Source organism: Aethalodelphis obliquidens, unplaced genomic scaffold (genome assembly GCF_003676395.1).
Source record: "Aethalodelphis obliquidens isolate GAN/ISIS:26980383/991018 unplaced genomic scaffold, ASM367639v1 scaffold58, whole genome shotgun sequence".
Classification (NCBI taxonomy): Eukaryota; Metazoa; Chordata; class Mammalia; order Artiodactyla; family Delphinidae; genus Aethalodelphis; species Aethalodelphis obliquidens.
In genome coordinates, this window is record NW_020838002.1 from 8407585 (window position 1) to 8428285 (window position 20701).

General features: G+C 36.8%; 1 protein-coding gene across 4 annotated transcripts in view; it reads left to right on the forward strand.

The window, feature by feature from the left end:
• Positions 1-20701, forward strand: part of CLTC (clathrin heavy chain) — a 65944-nt gene that overhangs the window by 13688 nt on the left and 31555 nt on the right. For all 4 annotated transcript variants that reach the window (XM_027087244.1, XM_027087245.1, XM_027087246.1 and 1 more), the window contains exons 2-10: positions 6490-6697; positions 9397-9665; positions 10217-10378; positions 12462-12575; positions 13001-13174; positions 16037-16234; positions 16985-17185; positions 19607-19759; positions 20252-20374. In XM_027087244.1, the coding sequence (XP_026943045.1) occupies positions 6490-6697; positions 9397-9665; positions 10217-10378; positions 12462-12575; positions 13001-13174; positions 16037-16234; positions 16985-17185; positions 19607-19759; positions 20252-20374 (1602 nt within the window). The remainder of the gene's footprint in view (positions 1-6489; positions 6698-9396; positions 9666-10216; positions 10379-12461; positions 12576-13000; positions 13175-16036; positions 16235-16984; positions 17186-19606; positions 19760-20251; positions 20375-20701) is intronic.

Here is a 20701-nt window from a genome sequence, read left to right on the forward strand (position 1 = left end):
GCGGGCCTCTCACTGTTGTGGCCTCTCCCGTTGCGGAGCACAGGCTCTGGACGCGCAGGCTCAGCGACCATGGCTCACGGGCCCAGCTGCTCCGCGGCATGTGGGATCTTCCCGGACAGGGGCACGAACCCGTGTCCCCTGCATCGGCAAGAGGACCCTCAACCACTGCGCCACCAGGGAAGCCCGGGAGATAATTTTGAGACTTTGTAAATATGTGTTACTCCTCAAAATTTCATCCATTAATTTAATATCCATTGATGATCCTTGCCCAAATCAATTATTGTGTTGACTGCAAAATACTGACTTTTACAGAATTCCATTGATCTTTCACCATTTTTTTAAAAAATTAGGGTATAGTTGCTGTACAGTGTTGTGTTAGTTTCTGCTGTCTTTCACCATTTTTAAGTTAGCTTTCTTCTCCAAGAAACAACTTTTCCTTTTATATTTATTATATTAGTGTTGGACTCCTGGGTTTCATAAATCTCTTTTAATCTATAATTGTCCTGAAAAGTAATTAGCAGTATACATATAGTAAAGGAATGTTGTCCTTCTGTGTAAGAATATTTAGGCCTCCAGAATTTTAGGCATATTGCAAAGAAGAGATGGGAGAGGCTTTCATTCTTTAAGAAAGTTCTTTTATTTGAGGAGCTTAAGGTTTAGTTGGATAAATGGATCTGAAATTGTGGGGCATGGGCAGATTAGGAAAAGTTGGGAAATTTTGGTTTTGGAAAGGTTTGGTAGAAGGGAGAGAAAGAGGCAGTGTATGTCTCTGAACCAGGTAGTTTCAACTCTTCTGCACACTAAGGGGAGAAACGCTGAGCCTGCTTTCCATTTCACCTTCTATTTCTTAGCCTTGAGCTCTTTACAGTAAAGAATTTTTTATGATACTGACCTTATGCCTTTTGTTTGCATTAGCTTTCCCGGCTTGCTCCCTAAACGAAGGTGTAGGAGACATATTTGCCAAGTTTGTTAGAAAGCCTTAGCAATACTGTTCCATAGTGCCCTTAAAAATAAGAATTGAAATAAAATAGGGTTACTTAGCATGAATATGTTACATGATGCCATGTTATGTGATTTTGAAGATTCTGATCTCTACCTAACTTTATTTTAAAAAAAATTTTTTAAGTCTTTATTGAATTTGTTACAATATTGCTTTTTTAATATAAATTTATTTATTTTATTTTATTTATTTTATTTTTGGCTGCATTGGGTCTTCGTTGCTGCACGCAGGCTTTCTCTAGTTGCAGCGAGCCGGGGCTACTCTTCGTTGCGGTGCGCGGGCTTCTCATTTTGGTGGCTTCTCTTGTTGGGAGCACGGGCTCAAGGCACGCGGGCTCCAGTAGTTGTGGCTTGCGGGCTCTAGAGCTCAGGCTTAGTAGTTGTGGTGCACAGGCTTAGTTGCTCTGTGGCATGTGGGATCTTCCTGGACCAGGGCTCGAACCCATGTGTCCTGCATTGGCAGGCGGATTCTTAACCACTGTGCCACCAGGTTAGCCCCTGCTTCTGTTTTATGCTTTGGTGTTTTTGGCTGTGAGGCATGTGGGATCTTAGCTCCCCGACCGGAAATTGAACCTGCATGCCCTGCATTGGAAGGCGAAGTCTTAACTACTGGACCGCCAAGGAAGTCCCTCTACCTAAATTTAGTTAGGCAAATTAAAGAGCAGAATTGGAAATTTTAAAAAGTAATTTCCTTTTCTTGAAAGAAAAAACAAACAAAAATTCAGTGTCTAATAAGTTAAGCACCCAGAGACCAGTAATCATTTATCAGTAATCAAAAGAAATACACACCCAGAATTTCAGCCAACTTCTAGGACAGCTGTATTAAGCAGATAAAATGCAAATACAAAAAAAGCTTACCTTGAGCTGGCCTAAGTACTGATGTGTTATATGTACTAATAGTATCTATTGAAGTTTTATTATGTGTAAGGCACTGCTCTGAAAGCACTTCACATTAAATCCTCACAATTGTGGGATATGTACTATCATCTCACATGTTTCAGGTGAGGAAATGGATATACAGAGATAATTGATTTGCCCATGATCATTTATGTGGCAAAACTAGGGCTAAACCCAGACATTTTGGCTCTTATGAGGAATCCACAGAACTAATTCTGGATAGCACTTGTAGTTTATAATCAGAGTTATACATTTGTACAGTAATTGTCTACTTGAATGAAGAAACACTCTGTGTTCTCTAGGTTATGGGGAATCTGAAACACTATTTTTCACTTCAAAACTAAGAATGCAGTGTCTCACTTTTTTCTCTTGGCATGTTAATCCAAATTGGGGTGAGGAGGGGAGCAGAGGGAAAAGGAATCATTTTTTTATCGTTTGTAAAATGTAATTCCAGGGCACTCCAGAGTTTTGGGTGTGCTGATTAACAGTAAATCTATTAATATTGACAGTCAGCCCTCCCCTCCATATCTGTGGTTTCCCATCCATATGAAGGATTTTCCAGCATCTGTGGATTTTTGGTATCTGCGAGGGGTCCTGAAACCAATCCCCAGTGGATACTGAGGGATGGACAACTGAACTTATTTTTTGGAATCTGAACTAGACTTACGTGTCAAGTCCTACAGTATTGCCACTTACAGACCAGTGTCCAAAATCTAGCCTGGAAACTAAACAAATTACACAGTTTGGGTGGCTTTCTTTAAAGGGGGAGCAGTTTTGTGCATGTGCCATTAGTGTTTTTTTTTAAAGGGAGAATGGAAATACATACTTTCATGTGTGCATAGGATATCCAAGATGGAAAAGTATCTCTAATTGCTAGGGGGAGAGAGGTATTACTGGAAACGTGGAGTGGGTGACTTTTCATAATGTATATACCCTTTTGTATAGTATGAATTATTTGCCATGTACATGTAATAACTATTCAAAAAAAGTAATCCCTTTTCTTGGGCCTAAGTTTATTGACTCCATATTCTTATTTTATAACAGCAAAATAAAAGTTCTTTGAAGTTTAAAAAAAAACACTTTATTATAGAAACTTCCAAGTATATCTCAAAATAGAATGTCCCCATCTTCAACAGTAGCAACACTTTGCCAATTGAGAGGATAAAAAATGTGGCCAGAATTCTGATATTGTTGTATATTTTCTGTAAATAGCTGCAAGTTTGGAGATGCTTATACGGTCTCTGAATTTATTAGTGGTTTCTTCTACAGTCTGTTATTCAGTTTCTGTGGTAGATAGCTCATACACCATCAGACCTTTATGATTGACTAGAATATCTTATGGCTAGTATGTGCTGTTTTGAAAATGAAATCTGTTTAAAAACATTACGGTGTTTTTTGGCTTTTTTTGTCTGCGCTGAGTGGCTTGCGGGATCCTAGTTCCCTGACCAGGGATCAAACCCGGGCCTCCATCAGTGGAAGTACGGAGTCCTAACCTCTGGACCACCAGGGAATTCCCTATGTTGTATTTTAAAGTTTTAATCTGTATGAATATTGCTAGACACAGTTATCTAGTATGTGTGATAATGATCCTATTTTATGATCCTATTTTATATGATCCTTTTATGATCCTTTTATATGATCCTATTTTAAGAGTGCACCTAACCCAGAATTGTGATTAATGATGGTGACCTGTCCTATGACTGTTCTGGGATGTTTTCCTTTTGAACATATCCTAGGAAAATATGGGAAGAATTGGTGAGCGTTCTGGGCATTCTCACTGAAAAGTATCACCAGTAAGGAAAAATTCTTACTGACATTATTTGAAGAGAAGGGAGCAAATGTAACTTTCTGTTAACTGATAGGAATAGGTCACTTGAAGTTCTGTCACTTATCCTAACAACTGGGATAGGCTTTTTAGGAAGGAGAAGTTTCCTATTTAGTTGTATAAATGGGCATTACTTAAGTAGGCTCCTTAAAATGTCTAAATATGTGGATTGGTGAGAATTTGCCATCTACCTCTTGTTTAATTTTGTTTTTTAAATAAAGGGTGTATGTTTGTTTCATATGGAGTACATTCTTGATAGAGAAGACTAAAAATATATATATGCATAGCTTTCTTGGTAGAATGTGTTTAATGAGAAAAGAAAATAAGGATTACCTAAATTGTGAGGAGTACAGGAACCCCACCCGCTTTGAACCAGATCTTTGCCTTTTCTGCAAATAAAACAGCTCTGAGGCTGAAGGTCAGTGCTGAATTTTGACAACATGTGCCTTTCTTGCTGCATTTATCTGGAGATCTAGCTGGGAATAAGAAACACATATTTCTTGACTTACCTTTTTTCCTCCTCTTTGCTGCCTTTTCTAATAGTGTTTTCTTCTCTTACAGTTGTCTTGTACCTGCCTCTTATGTGGAGGGGTGAAAAGGAATCTATTAGAATCATTTATGGGTTCAATTAGTAGTGTTTGTGGTCTGCATCCTTGTTTTACTTTTAATTTTACTGTTTGACTAACACTATTTGTTTTTACTTTCTCAGACATTGTAGGATTTAAGCTGTGACAGTTGGGACTCAAAATCGCCTTAGGTGAATGCTTGGTAGTGACTTAGAAGCATAGAATTCTTATTTTACAGAGTAGTCTAGAAGATAACTTGTTGCTTTTACATATATAGTTCTGGGAGCTCTAGGATCTACTGGAATATTTTTTTAATTATTGGAAAGGTAACTATCAATTAAGCTTAAGAGTCTGAGGACTGGTCTACTCAGAAAAACGAATGTACCCACCTCACGTGAAACTAGACGAACAATTTGGTTTGTACAAGGCTTCCTTTAAGCCCACACACAGTGTCTTCATATATTGTTGAGGACCACTTATATTTATCTTCCTCCATTAGTTCTGAAACTAAAAGTCACTAAAAGTTAAAGTTAGGAAGAAATTAAAATTGATAATTCATGAAGTTTTGTTGTAACCAAACTCATATGTAAGTTACACATCTCACAGCTTGTGTATTTGCCGTGCACTGCAGCAGATACTTGAGCTTGTACAACTAGTTAATCTTCTACTTTATTACCATGTTTGTGGTAATAGTTAGACAATTGCTTGCCTCCTTGCCCTGGTATTCAGTGACTTAAGTTACTGTAACTATACTTCATAATTGGTTGTGCCTGCAGTCATTGAGGTATAAGAGGGGAGTGAAAGTAAAATGTAGTCTCTTAATCTTATGTTATATCTTTTTGAGATCCTGGTCTGGTTATAGTTAAGCACTATTGGCAGAAGAGTTTGACAAAAGAACTTAAGTTAAATACATTTAATTTGGCTCAGCCAGTCCACAAGAGAGTAGTGACAGTGATGGTCTCTGGGAAGGGAAATAGGCTATCTGGGGAACAAAGGCAGGAGGAAGACTTGATTTTTTTTTTTGCTTCCTGCGCTTTTAAATTTTTGTTTGATTTTGTTCTATGTGAATTTGTTATCTATTGGAGGAAAGGAAAAAAACAAAAAACCCTAGGCTGGTCAAAGCTAAGAAAGCCTTCCGATAGCCTTTGAGTGGTACTTAGTCTATTATACTACATTTAGTCACTCAGAGAAATGACCCACTCTGGTAGAAGTCTTCTTTTAACAAGTGCCTTTTGTTCTTAATACACTTAACTACTTTTCAAAGACCTGCTGTCTTTAGGTCCTATATATTCGCTTAGCAAATACTTTAATAGCTTCTGAGTACACAAAGCAAATCTGATTCCATTATTTTCCTTGTTAAAATCCTTAAGTAGCTTCCTTTACCTATAGAATAAATTCAGAATTCTTACTGGGGTACATTTAGCTTATCAGTCTAGCCCTTGCTTGTGTTTATAACCTTAATTCTCTACTCTGAAAGCCTTTCATAGTCTATGTTCCCAATGTTACAAAAGTACTTACAGTTCCCTTAGCAGACCACACTTTTGTATCTCTAGGCCTTAGCATTTGTTCTTCCTTCTGTTGAGCGTTCACGTTCATTCCCTTGCCTGTAGGCCTCCTTTGACAGGATCTCTTTTTCCTATCTTGGTTTTGGCACTTTTTGCAAAGTATTGTTTGTCTGCTCTGGCTAATCCAAGTTCCTTTAGACCAAGAACCCTGTGAAATTTTTAAATCTCTCATTTTATGCTGTAATTTAATTTTCAGATTCCTGAGGTCCAATGCATATGAACAAGTAACTACTAATTGCTAAAGGGGATTAGAGAGGACAGATGCAGTAGTTCAAAGATCTTAAACCAAGAAGCATTGATTACCTCAGGTCCCTTAACCCATAAAGGCTAGCTCTCAGATGTAGCTCTTTCCTTTATCTTTATATCTATTTATTCTGCCTCTTAGTTGTAAACAGAGGGTTATACATCTCAAGTTACAACTACAAGGTTATAACAAAACAATTGAATGCCTTATTTGTTGGAAGAGAGAAGGTCCATTATAGTAATTGCCTCACTTGAATCAATGGAGTTGTCACTGTTGACCTTGAAGCAATAATGGTTAAGTGAGGATTTGTAATGATAACAATACATGAATATCAAGTCTTTCTAATTCGCTTTGTAATATGATTTATTAATATTTTTTGTTTTTTTCCCTCAGCTCCAAAACCTGGGTATAAACCCAGCAAACATCGGCTTCAGTACCCTGACTATGGAGTCAGACAAATTCATCTGCATTAGAGAGAAAGTAGGAGAGCAGGCCCAGGTGGTAATTATTGATATGAATGACCCAAGTAATCCAATTCGAAGACCAATTTCAGCAGACAGCGCCATCATGAATCCAGCCAGCAAAGTAATTGCACTAAAAGGTATAAAAAGATCGTGGGGTTTTTTTCTTAAAACTCTTTTCCATGTATAATTTATTCAAATACAATAATTAGGATCTATTTTTTTAGTATATTGATTAAATTTGGTTAAATAGATCTGCAAAGTTAAAGCTGTTACTGTATTTGATTTTTAACTACTTTCATGACTTACTAGGCATATTTCTGTGAGATGTCTTACTTTCTACGCATAAGATCTACTTGGAAAATTTTAAGTTTTAGATTAAATGAATTTAAATTTTATACCTACAGTGTGATAAGATTGTACTGAAAACATAACTCCATATACAGAAGACATAAGAAATTAGTGATTCATATTCTGGAATAAAATGTACTTTACTAATATTAGCACCTAAACATTGCAGAAGTTTGTTGTGATGATAAACTTGCTCTTCATGCTGTGCCTTTTTTATGCTTCAGGCTTGTGTTTCATTTAGATTATCAAGTTCTAAAAATGGCTTGAATTTACACTCATTTTTAAAAGTGTGTGTGTGTATAGGTGGGTATTAAATTTTTGGAATCAACGGTGTTAGAGTTTATTCAGACTAACTTTTTAATTGTCACAACAGGGAACTGTACAGCCTGTCAATCTAAACAGAGTTCAGAGAACCTCATACTCTCTGGGAGTCTATGTTAATTTTTTGCCATTGAACTATAGACTGAGTGAAATTGACCGTTTAAAACGGGTTTTTAAGAGGGCTAGGTAACAAACTGGCTGAATCTGAAAGGCACATTTAATTGCCTATTTTTTGCTTTGTCGTTTTTCTTCTCGGTTGTAGGAGGAAGAGTTCAGATTCCTAGTAATTTCTTGATAAATTTGTGGGTGACTTGTTAGAGGTGCTGAAGTATTTAAATAGACTTTTAAATACATTTTTTTCCCACATGATTTATACTTCGTATTTAGTAGTAACTCTGGTTGGAGATTAAATTGGTTGGCTGAGGGTCGGGGGGCAAGCATATTCAAACAAATAAGTCTCCATTACATATCCAAGATAGGAGTTGATCTCATCTCAAGGAAAGATGGTCCAGCTTTTACCTGGGATACTTGCTTTGTGGCAGTGATCTATTATTTGCTTCCATTAAACAATACATATTATACTTTAAGGTATTAAGCTCCCTTCAGCCTCCTTAAAGAATTTAAATTCAACTGCTTAGCAGCTCTCACACCTCTATTAAAAGGCCATCGTTTTAATTTTCTCAAAATTCTTTGCTATTTTTAATGTTATTGTTATTTTATCACATTTCTTAATGCTTTCTTATGTGTGCAGATGGTGAGTTATCTTAAATTAGATTGTATTAGTTATTGTCCTGTTCTATAAAAAGAATAAATTGAAATGATTTGTGCCTGTATGTCTACATTACAGAGTTAAGCTGTCATCCCTGCCCTCCTCCCGAAACCACCCCACCAACCCCTTTCATGTAAAGAATAAAATGTATAATTAACTAGGGGTTGGGGAAGACAGCAGAGGAAAGTACGTCATTCCCAAATACTGCTTCCCTCTGAATCCAGTTTCAAATCCCTTGGTTTCTTTTTATAAACAGGACTATAACTCTCACAATTGTTCAAGTCTGGTTGTGGTTTACATATTGTGTGGGATGGGAATAACATTCTTCGTTTTATGGAAGAAGCTTTTACCCATGTAGTAATTAGGAAGGGTCGTGGTACAAAGCTGTATGTTTTGTGTCCCGTCCCATCCCTCTCTCCACCCCGACTCTCACCCCCATACTATCTTATAATTTTTGTTCTTCAGGAGCCAGATTCTCTATGGCTCAGTAATGGAGTTTTCCTTAGTCTCCAAGGACTAATCTGAATTAGATAGCCTAGTGTCAGCCGTGGGCTTTTGACCTCTAGTCATTTAAACCAAATCACTTTTCGGACTGTGATGGATTTCAAATTATAAGTACAAGCCTTTGCATCTGACTCAGTGAACTGTTAACATTCAAGGCAAATTTCATCCTTCTTTTACTAAATGTTTGCTGTCTTAATTGGATGAAGCTTGAATTTTGTTCTTAGCTCTAGTATATTAACATCTGAAACTGTCCTCCTTTGTCTCCCTCTCCTTTTCTCCAGCACCCCTACCTTCCCTTTGTATCTTAAACCAACTAAACGTAGCATGCACTTCTCTTATGTGCTAGTGGTACAAGGTAGAGTTGAAGTATATCCTCTTCCAAAGAGAAGTTTCCACGAGATTTAGTTGAATGGTGGGGGGGTGGGGGTGGGGCGGGGAAGGCTGCCTTTTAAAAAGTAGACATTTTCCCCATGTGCTTGAATCAGATTTGCTTTGTTCTGTGTACCTACCACTAACTCACTTTATGGGTAAGCATTCTTAATTAAGCATGAAGATTACAACTTGTTTTCCATTGTTAAGTGAGCTGTTCTTTAGACTCATTTTTAGTTGAGATTTAGAATTCTCTGGAAGTCATACTGTCTGTTTAAAATGTCTTGATTAGAGGTGATAGAGTTTTTGCGTCACAGTTAGGTGTAGACTACCCAGTTTCAGCTATCTCTTCAATGGTTGCTAGTCTGTCAGTGTGACTTCTGTAGTTGGTTATTAGTCTCATGATAGAACCATTTTGTTTGGCGGTTACAGATTTTGCTGCAGAGAGAGTCTAGTCTAGCTAGATATTAATTTATCCTGAACTTTGCTTTCTTAGTGATTCATAATTCTTAATTTTGTTTTTAGCTGGGAAAACTCTTCAGATATTTAACATTGAAATGAAAAGTAAAATGAAGGCCCATACCATGACCGATGATGTCACCTTCTGGAAATGGATCTCTTTGAATACGGTTGCTCTTGTTACGGACAATGCAGTTTATCATTGGAGTATGGAAGGAGAGTCTCAGCCGGTGAAAATGTTTGATCGTCATTCTAGCCTTGCAGGGTGCCAGATTATCAATTATCGTACTGATGCAAAGCAAAAGTGGTTACTTCTGACTGGCATATCTGCACAGGTAACATTTTTCTAGTTTTTAATAAAGAAAAGGTTTAGAGAATTAATGGGCTCAGAATGCAGTTTATTTTGAAATTAGGTTGTCTTTGCAAATCTGATTTATTTTGGAAGACTGTTTTTTTTTCCTTCCTTTTTTTTTGTTTTTAGGAAATAGAGGTTGCTGGCTTAATGCATTTATACTAACATACAGTTCAGAGTACTCTTACCAAGGTGTTTTTAGGTCTTATTTGCAGGTTGAGTGGATAATGAGTTCCTGTATGAATGATTTGGAATTTATTGTGGATATTTACTGCAAAATGAGTACTCCTATATCTTTCTTTTTTTAAAGATAGTGTAAAGAGATGGTTGTATATGAGGCACATTTTAAACATTCATGTTAATGCTTTAATAAGAGAGTGTTTGCAGCTAAATTTTAAATTAAGAGGTATCAAATCTACATTGAGAGACTAACAAGGAATTGTAAATTCTTGTAAGGCATTCTAGTTATTTCAGTAGTTGTTGAATCTGGGAGTTATTGGGTCCCCAAACTTTATTCTGCTTGATCTTTTGTAGCAAAATCGTGTGGTAGGAGCTATGCAGTTATATTCTGTAGATAGGAAAGTGTCTCAGCCCATTGAAGGACATGCGGCTAGCTTCGCACAGTTTAAGATGGAAGGAAATGCAGAAGAATCGACGTTATTTTGTTTTGCAGTACGGGGTCAAGCTGGAGGGAAGGTAAGTTTTGCCTTTGGAAATTGTTTTAGTGAGAACTTATCTTTTTTGTTTTTCTGTTACTAATTAATTTGTTACCTAATTTCAAAATAGTCTTCTCCCTTTCTTGCTAATTTGTTTTTAACATTCAGATTTGTGGTGACTTAATTTGTTTCAATTCTGTTTCTAGTGATACTTGTCCAAAATGAATGTTCTTTAACAACTTATTTGTATCAGCTGTTTATAGTAAGACTTTATTTTCATTGCCTTTACCAAAGGCCTTAATTTGATGTTTTTCAACTTTACTGTGCATAAGAATCACTAGGGTGGCTAAAATGTACATTTGTGTGCCTTCCATCTAGAGAGTCTGATTCAGTAAGTGGAGCTCATAATGTGCATTTTAAAAGCTCTAGGTGACTGGATAGAATGTGGACCACAATTTCAGTACCATTGCCTTAAATCAGAGCTTCTCAACGCTGACTATACATTGAAATCACCTGGACAAATTGAAGTACTTTGTAAGGTTCTTAGTTTCAGACAACAGAAACAGGGTGTGGTTGATTAGAGCATAAAAAATTGAATGAAAGGATAATGGATAGTTTTCAATAGCTAGGAAGGTTAAGAACCAAGCTTGGAAAATTAGGAGGAATAAGGGAGAATGGGCAGCAGCCAAAAGTCCTGACACAGAACTCTGCGGACCTGCTGCTGCTATGATTGCACTGCTGGATGCCACAGTTAGCACTGCTGCCCCTGGAAACTCAGTTTGACTGCTTTTCTCATTGCCATAGCAGAATCTCTGAAGTCTTAATATTTTTCCATGCTAAGTAGTTTTTAAAAATCAAGACAGAGATTGCCTAAAATATGGTAATCAATAGCCTTTAAGCTGGATGGCTAGTCATCCTAGTTAAGGATGAGACCACCCTAATAACTTTCATATGGTTATATATCTTGGAAACGGAATTATTTATTGTTTTAGCCCATTCTTGACATGACTAAGCAAAATATATAATACTCTTTCATTGACATTATTTGCTTTCTCTTGCCTCGCTCACTGATGTGAAGCATCGGACATTTAAAATCAGAATGTTCTCATCCAAATTTGTGAGGTGTATGTGATTAGAGCGACAACTCAGCCAGCTTAAGTGCATACTTACCTAAAGTGCATACTTTAGAGTAGGTGTGGGCAGAGAAGAATTTAACAACTTAAGTTAGATTTCTATTTGGAAAAACTAAATTATAATCAAAAGCCCTTTTGTGGATATTGTTTCACCATTCTTAATTTAAAGTAGATTGAGGTGTGATTGAGCTATTCAACCGACTTTTTAAAATTTTTATCTTGAAATAATACATATTATTCACAGGAAGCTGCAAAGACAGTACAGAGAAATCCCATGCCCTTTACCTAGTTTACCCCAAAGGTTACATAGCGATGTAGTACAGTAGATAAACCAGAAGTTGACATTGGTTCAATTGTGTCATTTTATCATGAATAGATTCAAGGTACATACTATTCCGTCACCACAAAGATTTCCCTCTTGCTACCCCTTTACAGTCACAACCACTTACCTCTCCCTTACCATCTTTAACTCCTGAAAATCACTAATACTCTCCATTACTAGAATTTTGTCTCTTCAAGAATGCTATGTAGGGCTTCCTTGGTGGCGCAGTGGTTGAGAGTCCACCTGCCAATGCAGGGGACGTGGGTTCGTGCCCTGGTCCGGGAGGATCCCGCGTGCCGCGGAGCGGCTGGGCCCGTGAGCAATGGCCTCTGGGCCTGCGCGTCCGGAGCCTGTGCTCCGCGGCGGGAGAGGCCACAGCAGTGAGAGGCCCGCGTACCGCAAAAAAAAAAAAAAAAAAAAGAATGCTATGTAAATAGAATCATATAGTATGTGATCTTCTGAGAGTGCCTTTTTTGTGTGTGTTCTCACGGGGCACAGTGTCCGTGAACGTTCATTTTATTACTGAGGAGTTCCATGGTATGGTTGTACCATATAGTTTAATGTTCACCTATCATAGGACATTTTGGTTGTTTTTAGTTTGGGGCTACAAATAAAGCTGCTATGGTCCTTTTAGCATTTGATCATAAGTTTTATTTTCTTTTGAACAGCTACATATCATTGAAGTTGGCACACCACCTACAGGGAACCAACCCTTTCCAAAGAAGGCAGTGGATGTTTTCTTTCCTCCAGAAGCACAAAATGACTTTCCTGTTGCAATGCAGGTATTTTAAGCAAAACAAATGAACTTAAAATCTCTCCTCTTAACACAATTCAAAAACTACAACTGATAGTCAATATAATTTAAGTGGTACCTTTACTCAAAAATAGTTTGTTATTGAAACTTTGTAAAGTAATACTCTTTCTTTAATGTAATATAGAAATTGGGTTATCCCAGGTTGTTCAATATGATGTTTTTCTCTTTTATCTTATACAATTTATTAATATTCTTGTGTTTTATGTAAGAGCTTGGGATATCCCATATTTGAATTTGCTGTAAAAATGAGGAAACCATAAATATTAGCTTTTAATTTTTCATGTAAGCCTCTTGTCAAAGTTCTAGAATTTCACCATCTCTAAAATGGAATTGGACTAAATTTTCTGTTTATAGATTCATTATTTTACTGAACTGTTGATTTTCTTTATACAGATCAGTGAAAAGCATGACGTAGTATTCTTGATTACTAAGTATGGTTATATCCACCTGTATGATCTTGAGACTGGTACCTGCATCTACATGAATAGAATCAGTGGAGAAACAATCTTTGTCACTGCACCTCATGAAGCCACAGCTGGAATAATTGGAGTAAACAGAAAGGGACAAGTAAGGAAACCTTGAAAATTAAATTAAGTGATAAAATAAAATAGCACTTATTAGTGTTAGCTTTTTTCAAAAAGTAAATGGTAACTTTGGATGTCAGAAAATAATATATACCTAAAAATGCAGAAGCATATGATAACAGTCTCTCTTTAACACTGTCTCAGAGAAACTATTTGGCATACAGTATAGCCACCTAGGATTGTGTGTGTGTCTCTATTATCAAGAGAAGTAACTCTTCATGCAAAGAAACTAGTAGGGTCACATTTGACAGACTGTGTACTTTTTTTTTTTGGCTGCACCTTGCGGCCTGTGGGATCTTAGTTACCTGTCCAGGGATTGAAGCCGGACTCCAGCAGTGAAAGCGCCAAGTCCTAACCACTGGACCAACGGGAATTCCGAGATTGTATACTTTTTATAGGGGTTTTCTTCCTATGATCTCTCTAAGACAAATTATCAACTACAAGGAAAAGAATTCTTCTTACATCTTTTTCCCTACCTCTTTAATTATTACTAAATGTTTAATGTTGGAAGGTGATATGTTACAGTAGCTATGATATGTTCAGTGAGGGTACTTGAAAAGTTATCCGATTAGGGAGTATATTAGCTGTTCTGAATTTGTCACATTTGACATACCTCCTCATACCACCTAACACAAGTGATCCTTTTTCTGTGTTTTAGTGTTTTAATGTAATTTAAAATATACCAGGAAGTATCTTTTTCCCTAAAAAAAAAAATGGTTAAATTTTCAAAAACAGTACTGTTACTGGCCTTGCCTTTTACTAGTTTTCCTCCAAATTAGTATTTTCCCTAGATGGTAAGCAAAAGAAGTAGATAGGTTTTTTCTCCTTTATTCTGTTAATTTCCAGAAAATGGTATGTATATGAAGAGAGAAATACTCTAGAGAAAGAGAGTCTTCCCCTACTTACGCATCCTCTCCCTCAATTCCACAGCTGGTTAGGTGCTTCTGCTCTATGTCCCCAGATCTTAGGTAGCCCTCTTCATGGCACTTACCACAATGAATTACAGTTGTTTCAGTCACTATTCTCCCTTAGGAAAGGGGCTTTTCTTTGTTTAATTGTATTTCTACACCAGTCAGTGTCTGGCACAAAAGCTACTTTAAAAATTTAGTAGCGTTCATCTATTCAGTTGCATGTGTCTCTCTTGGAAAAATCAAGAATGAATGGGTCTTTTGGTGAACTAGGTTAGTGATAATTTTATAATGATAAATTTGTTAAGCCAGAGACTACTGTTTTTTGGGGGTTTTTTTGAGACTATTATTTGAACTAAAGTATCTTGCATAATTTTACCATATATATTTAATATTCATAACTTTAATTCTGGGAACTTACTGATTGTTTTCCTCCCCTTCCCCCCACAAATTTTCTGTGCCAGCTGCTTTGAATAAGAAGGTGAATGTTTACAGTAACCTTTAGGCTTCAGGGCTTTACTCTTGATCAGAGCCAACCAACTATAGCTGGACCTATGCCCTGAAGGAATGAGTGTGTGGTTTCTGTTGGTTGAAAAATCAAAAGTGATCAAGATGACATTGTTGCCAATATCTAGCTTACATTCTGAACTTGGTAGAACAGAGTACTTTAGAAGGTACAGGAACCTTCTTAGAAGTACAGGAACCTTCTTTGTCCCCTGTAGATCTTAAGTACTGGTGTCTAGAAATCTGCTAGTACAGTCTAAAAGTAGGATAAAGATGAAACTGGTTTGGTGTTTGGGGAAGACTACAGAAAATATAGTTAGAAGCGGGTTTGTTCATCTCCCTTATTTTTCCTAGGAGGTAAGTATTAAATTAAAGATGGGTGGAATGCAAATGACTATAAAGAAAGTAATTCTTCCTTTTTTTAAAAGGTGTGTCTTAATACGGAGTAGAGTGACACATTGCAGATATAAGATGTCCTAAGCTTTTGGCGATGGGGGTCAGATCTGTAGAAATGAAAGAATTTCGGAGGTTAAAATTTTTTTTACTTTCCTCAAAAGGAATAATAGAACAGGCAAATCGATATTACCTATCTGTTTGGTTATTGAGTTCTCATTTATTTAACAAATATTAAGCATTTACTTTGTGCTAAACACTGCCTGGTGCTAATAATACAATTAAACAAAGATAAGTCCCTTTCCTTATGTGGAATAGTGACTGAGAAACACTTAGATGAGAAATAATAGTATGAGAACTGCTGTTAGGGGTAATATAAGTAGTTTACTGGGATGTATACCCGCTCTGGTGTTGGGGAGAGGAATGGATGCATAGTGAAGGGCTCCCTTTCTCTTTGGCAATTGACAGGAATTCAGCTTTTAAGCAGTGTTCTGTGACTTATTAGGAGGACTGAGGGTAGATAATTGTTCTTCAAAAAGAAGCAATTAGAAGTTCCTCTTCACTGGTGCCACATTTATTAAGTACCTACTGTATACCTTGCAGTATATAAGGTGCCTGAGGATTCAGTGGTCCTCCCCTCATTGAGTATATAATCTGGACTCTGGGAATGTAAATGTAATTAACATTACTGAAAAATACTAGAGTTAGAAGGAATGTACCTTAAACTTCTTCCAGGTGAACTCATACCATGTTAAGAATGAATGACTGGTAGCAAAGCAGTTAGAGTTTGGACAGTATGAAGTGGGGAGTTATTTATATTATAAGATGGCCATATTTTAGGAACCCGCAAATAGCTTAGTACCCTTTAGTCTTTTCTGCCCTCTTTTTTTTTCTTTTTTCTTTTTTTTAATGGCAATAAGAAAGCAGCTGTCACAGTTTTATTACCTTTGTGACTCAGTAGTCATCAGCTCTAAATGGATTTGGTTTCACTGATGCTCACATGAACACATTGCAGCTATTCATTAGATCTTAAATTGCAGGTTCTCTCAGTATGTGTGGAAGAAGAAAACATAATTCCTTATATCACCAATGTCCTACAAAATCCTGATTTGGCCCTGAGAATGGCTGTACGTAACAACTTGGCTGGTGCTGAAGAACTCTTTGCCCGGAAATTTAATGCTCTTTTTGCCCAGGGAAATTACTCAGAGGCAGCAAAGGTGGCTGCTAATGCACCAAAGGTAAATAGTTATGAAAGTGAAGTTGCCATGATTGGATTAATGCTAATATGCTCTATTTCTAATACTGTTAGTTAGAACTAGAACCAGCTTTCCACAGAGAAACTAACCTTTTTTAGGATGTGTTTTCCAGTAGAATGAGTTACTTGTCAGTACCTCTAGATTTAATTACTTTTCTGTGCTCTAGATTTGGGTAGCTTTTTAAAACCCAGGATGTCAGAATGATATATAGATCTAACAAGCTGTGATTTACATAGATGTAATACTGTTTAGTTACTCAGTTGTTATACTGTTTGATCTTATCTGTGATAGCTACTGATTTTATTTCTAAGAGTTGAAAATTAAACAAATCCTGTTCAATTTATGGTAGGAAGAGTTGTCTCAGGTTGAGCTGAATTTATCCTCATCACCTTTGTATTATGTTGGACTGAATTAACACCTTACTCCCTGAGCAGTGTAATGAAATTTCCACTTAACCTAATGTGAACCTGGAATAATATCTAGTTGTAACTATTATTGTCTTACACATTGACATTATTATAATTAGGTTGGTATGTTCCTGATTCAGGATAATCTCATAACATTGAACCAGAAGTGTGACTGAATCTTTACTATTCAATATATTGAAGATTTGAGGTTTGGTTTTAGTAGATGGAATCATGCCTTTAAAATTGACTTAAGAGACCCATGGAGTTATTAGTGTGATGTTGGATCATCTTTAAAAGGAGTCTGTAACATTTCTGTTTCTTAAAGGGAATCCTTCGTACCCCAGACACCATCCGTCGGTTCCAGAGTGTCCCAGCTCAGCCAGGTCAAACTTCTCCCCTACTTCAGTACTTTGGAATCCTTTTGGACCAGGGCCAGCTAAACAAATATGAATCCTTAGAACTGTGTAGGCCTGTACTTCAGCAAGGGCGGAAACAGCTTTTGGAGAAATGGTTAAAAGAAGATAAGGTATATTAACTTCTGTTAACATATTTTTGCTTTGATTAAATACTATGTTAGCAAGTTAAAAACAGGCTGTGCCAGAACGTCTCCATCCATTATTTATTGCTTGTAGGAATAGAACAAGAATAAACATTGCATGAGATGCATAAACTTGTTTCCTTTTGAAAATGTATTTATTTTGTGGCATGTTGAGGGTAGGATATCTATTTTAAAATGGAATCCAGGATTACTTGCTTGGTGGTTAAAACTACTAATCTGGAAGCAAATTGCTATCCTTTTGCTTTAGGAAAAGCTTAGTGTGAGATGCTTTGCGCATTCATATTTGTCAACGTATGTAACACTCACTTGGACCTAAGAATGTATTCCTTTCTCCCACATCCCACACTTGATATGCCCAGTAGTTTCAACCATACAACATCATATCTTTTCTTGTAGAACTTCCCAGGTATCAAAACTGTGATATTTGCTGCTAGTAACCATGTTTGGGTGTGCAAGGGAAACATGTTATATAAAACGTTGGCTCGGAAATACGTTAACAAGACAGCAGGGCTGTCTAATTAGCAGTTATACAGATTCCCAAAGAGATTTCACAGAATGTTAATTGGCATTACATGAAAAAATATTTAACTTAGTTTCTTGAAATTATTTAACTATAAATCTTTAAAAACTGTTGTTAACCAGCTTTCTTTACTGTAAGATTTCTCTATGCCTTTTAAATTCACTCAGTACTTACTAATTTCTTTTTACATAGAGTATCTAATGGTATTATGTTTTCTGGAGCACATTATGGAAAATGTGGCTTATTTGTAAGGCAACTAACAAGTTTAAACAATCCTTTAGTGGTATTATTCCTTTCATACCACCATAGAAAGCCTTTCTCCACAAAGTGGCAATATTGAATTGCCATGTCTTATGCCAGTGTCAAGAACTGAGGTGGTACTCTTTATAGCACTCTGAGTAGTGAATAACTTTTAATGTTAGACCTTTTGGCTTTAGTGTTATGTTGGTTATATTTTTACATTACTAATTGTAAGTCCTTGTTTCTTGACCCAGCTTCTGGCAGTCTTATAGGATATTGGAGGATAGTACTTCGGAGTTGGGATGCTTGGACAGGAGTCTGCTGAAGAATAGTTACTAGCCACATAGCGAGTATTTGAGGTCCATCCTAATTGCTTAAGATAAGGGAGGATGGGAACAACCAAGGTAACTGAGTTGACCAATATAAGTGTGAAAGCTTTTTGGGTATCATTACCTTTTTTGGCGAATGGTCACATAGGATTCATTTGTGGTAAAAAGGACACTGGTCAACTCTTCATTAGTTAGCGTGTTTGGTTGAGAGGTGTAGACTCTGAGAGAACTTCTCATTGAATGTCGGTGATAATCATAGAAAATCAACTCTAGTATATAAAGCAGAACTCTTTTAGAGAAGCTGCTTTCCAGATTGGGCAGCTGACTAAGGCAGGTTGAATAGTACAGAGGAGGGTATCTGCATGTATACCACCTAAAAATTCTAAAATTTTTATCTGTTTGACCTCTTGAAATTAATGTCCTGCTTTATAACCTTAAATCCAAAAATCAAGAAGATAATGAAGCTTAGATCCTTCAGACATACAGATTATACCCTAATTTTAGTAATGGTCTTTATGGTAAGCCTCATCTGGCTCCTTGAATATCAGATTTTCATTTCATAACATTACATTAGGAGCTGCATTATTCTTGAAAAATTAAGACCATGTGGGTCTGATATCTGAATACTCTCAATAGTTAGAGGAGCAAGATTCTACTTTTTAAGTATTTATATTCCTAACAAGGTAATTGGTAGTATCTGTACATGTGAAGTCTTGGTGGGTTTTTATCCTTGATTAAGTAGAATGTGTGGAGAATTCTGAGTTATTGCTGTGAATACAAAATCAAGAGTCTTGGGCTTCCCTGGTGGCGCAGTGGTTAAGAGTCCGCCTGCCAATGCAGGGGACACAAGTTCGAGCCCTGGTCCGGGAAGATCCCATATGCCGTGGAGCAACTAAGCCCGTGTGCCACAACTACTGAGCCTGCACTCTAGAGCCCACGAGCCACAACTACTGAAGCCCGTGCGCCTAGAACTCGTGCTCCGTAATAGGAGAAGCCACCTCAATGAGAAGCCCGTGCTCCACAACGAAGAGTAGCCCCTGCTCTTCGCAACTAGAGAAAGCCTGCACGTGGCAACGAAGACAACACAGCCAAAAATAAATACATTAATTAATTAATTAATTAATTAAAAAATCAAGAGTCTTTATAACCACAACCCCTGCATATTTATAATACATTCTGGGACAACTGAGAAACTAAGTGCCTGTCATGTTAGTTTTTATTTATATTGGAAGTAGTGTCAATTGCTGATTTATACAGCAGCTCATGGCTTACTAAACAGTCTCTTTTTCCTTTGGACAGCTGGAATGCTCTGAAGAACTGGGAGACCTTGTGAAATCTGTGGACCCTACATTGGCACTTAGTGTGTACCTAAGGGCTAATGTGCCAAATAAAGTCATTCAGTGCTTTGCAGAAACAGGTCAAGTCCAGAAGATTGTTTTATATGCTAAAAAAGTGAGTTCAATGAAACAGATTCTCCACATAAATTCATTAAAACATTAAGAGAGAAATTAGCTTATAGTAACTCTCAGTGACTTTAATAGTGAATTTCCTTACATATTTATAATTACTTGGAAAAGTATAAAAATGCTGTTATGGCTCGCATATAGAATTACACTTCAAAAATGGAGACAGTTACTCTTGCATGGCTTATAGAATTTAAGCTGCTAGGGCATGTTTAACCTGTTAGAACAGATTTTTTTGGTGGTCAATGAGACTGAATAAGCCAATTATAAAAATGTATAGCTATTTGTTCAAATATGTTATCACCAAGGTGTCTATTTGTCTTGTATAAACCAAGATCAAATTGAGCATCTAAGTTAAAACTGAATTTGTATTTTCACCATTAGCTCTGTCTGTAGTAGCAAGATTCTATTGCAGAAAAAGCCTTTAAATGATATAAAAATGGAACTTTGTAGCAGGGCTTAAGTTTTTGTCTCTTTGTAGGTTGGATATACTCCAGACTGGATCTTTCTGCTGAGAAATGTTATGCGAATCAGTCCAGATCAGGGGCAGCAGTTTGCTCAAATGTTAGTTCAGGATGAAGAACCTCTTGCTGATATCACACAGGTAAAGGAGTTAAAATGTATTTTGTAGAAGTATAGAGAATGGGGGAGATCTGAGTTTAAACAACTTTGGAGAAGAATGGGTTAACTTTTTTATCTGTAGAAATTAGAGCTGTGTTGATCTACATGGATAAACCTTAAGTACGTTACCAAAAAAGCAAGTTGCAGAAGAGTGGACAGTCAGATACCATCTATATACAGTTCTAAAACATGCAGAACAAATACCATCTCATTTAGAGTGGTATATGTGTTAAAAATATGAAAAATATATGGGAATAATAAAACACAAAGGATAGCCGCTGCCACTAGGTGAAGGGAGAGGGAAGAGATG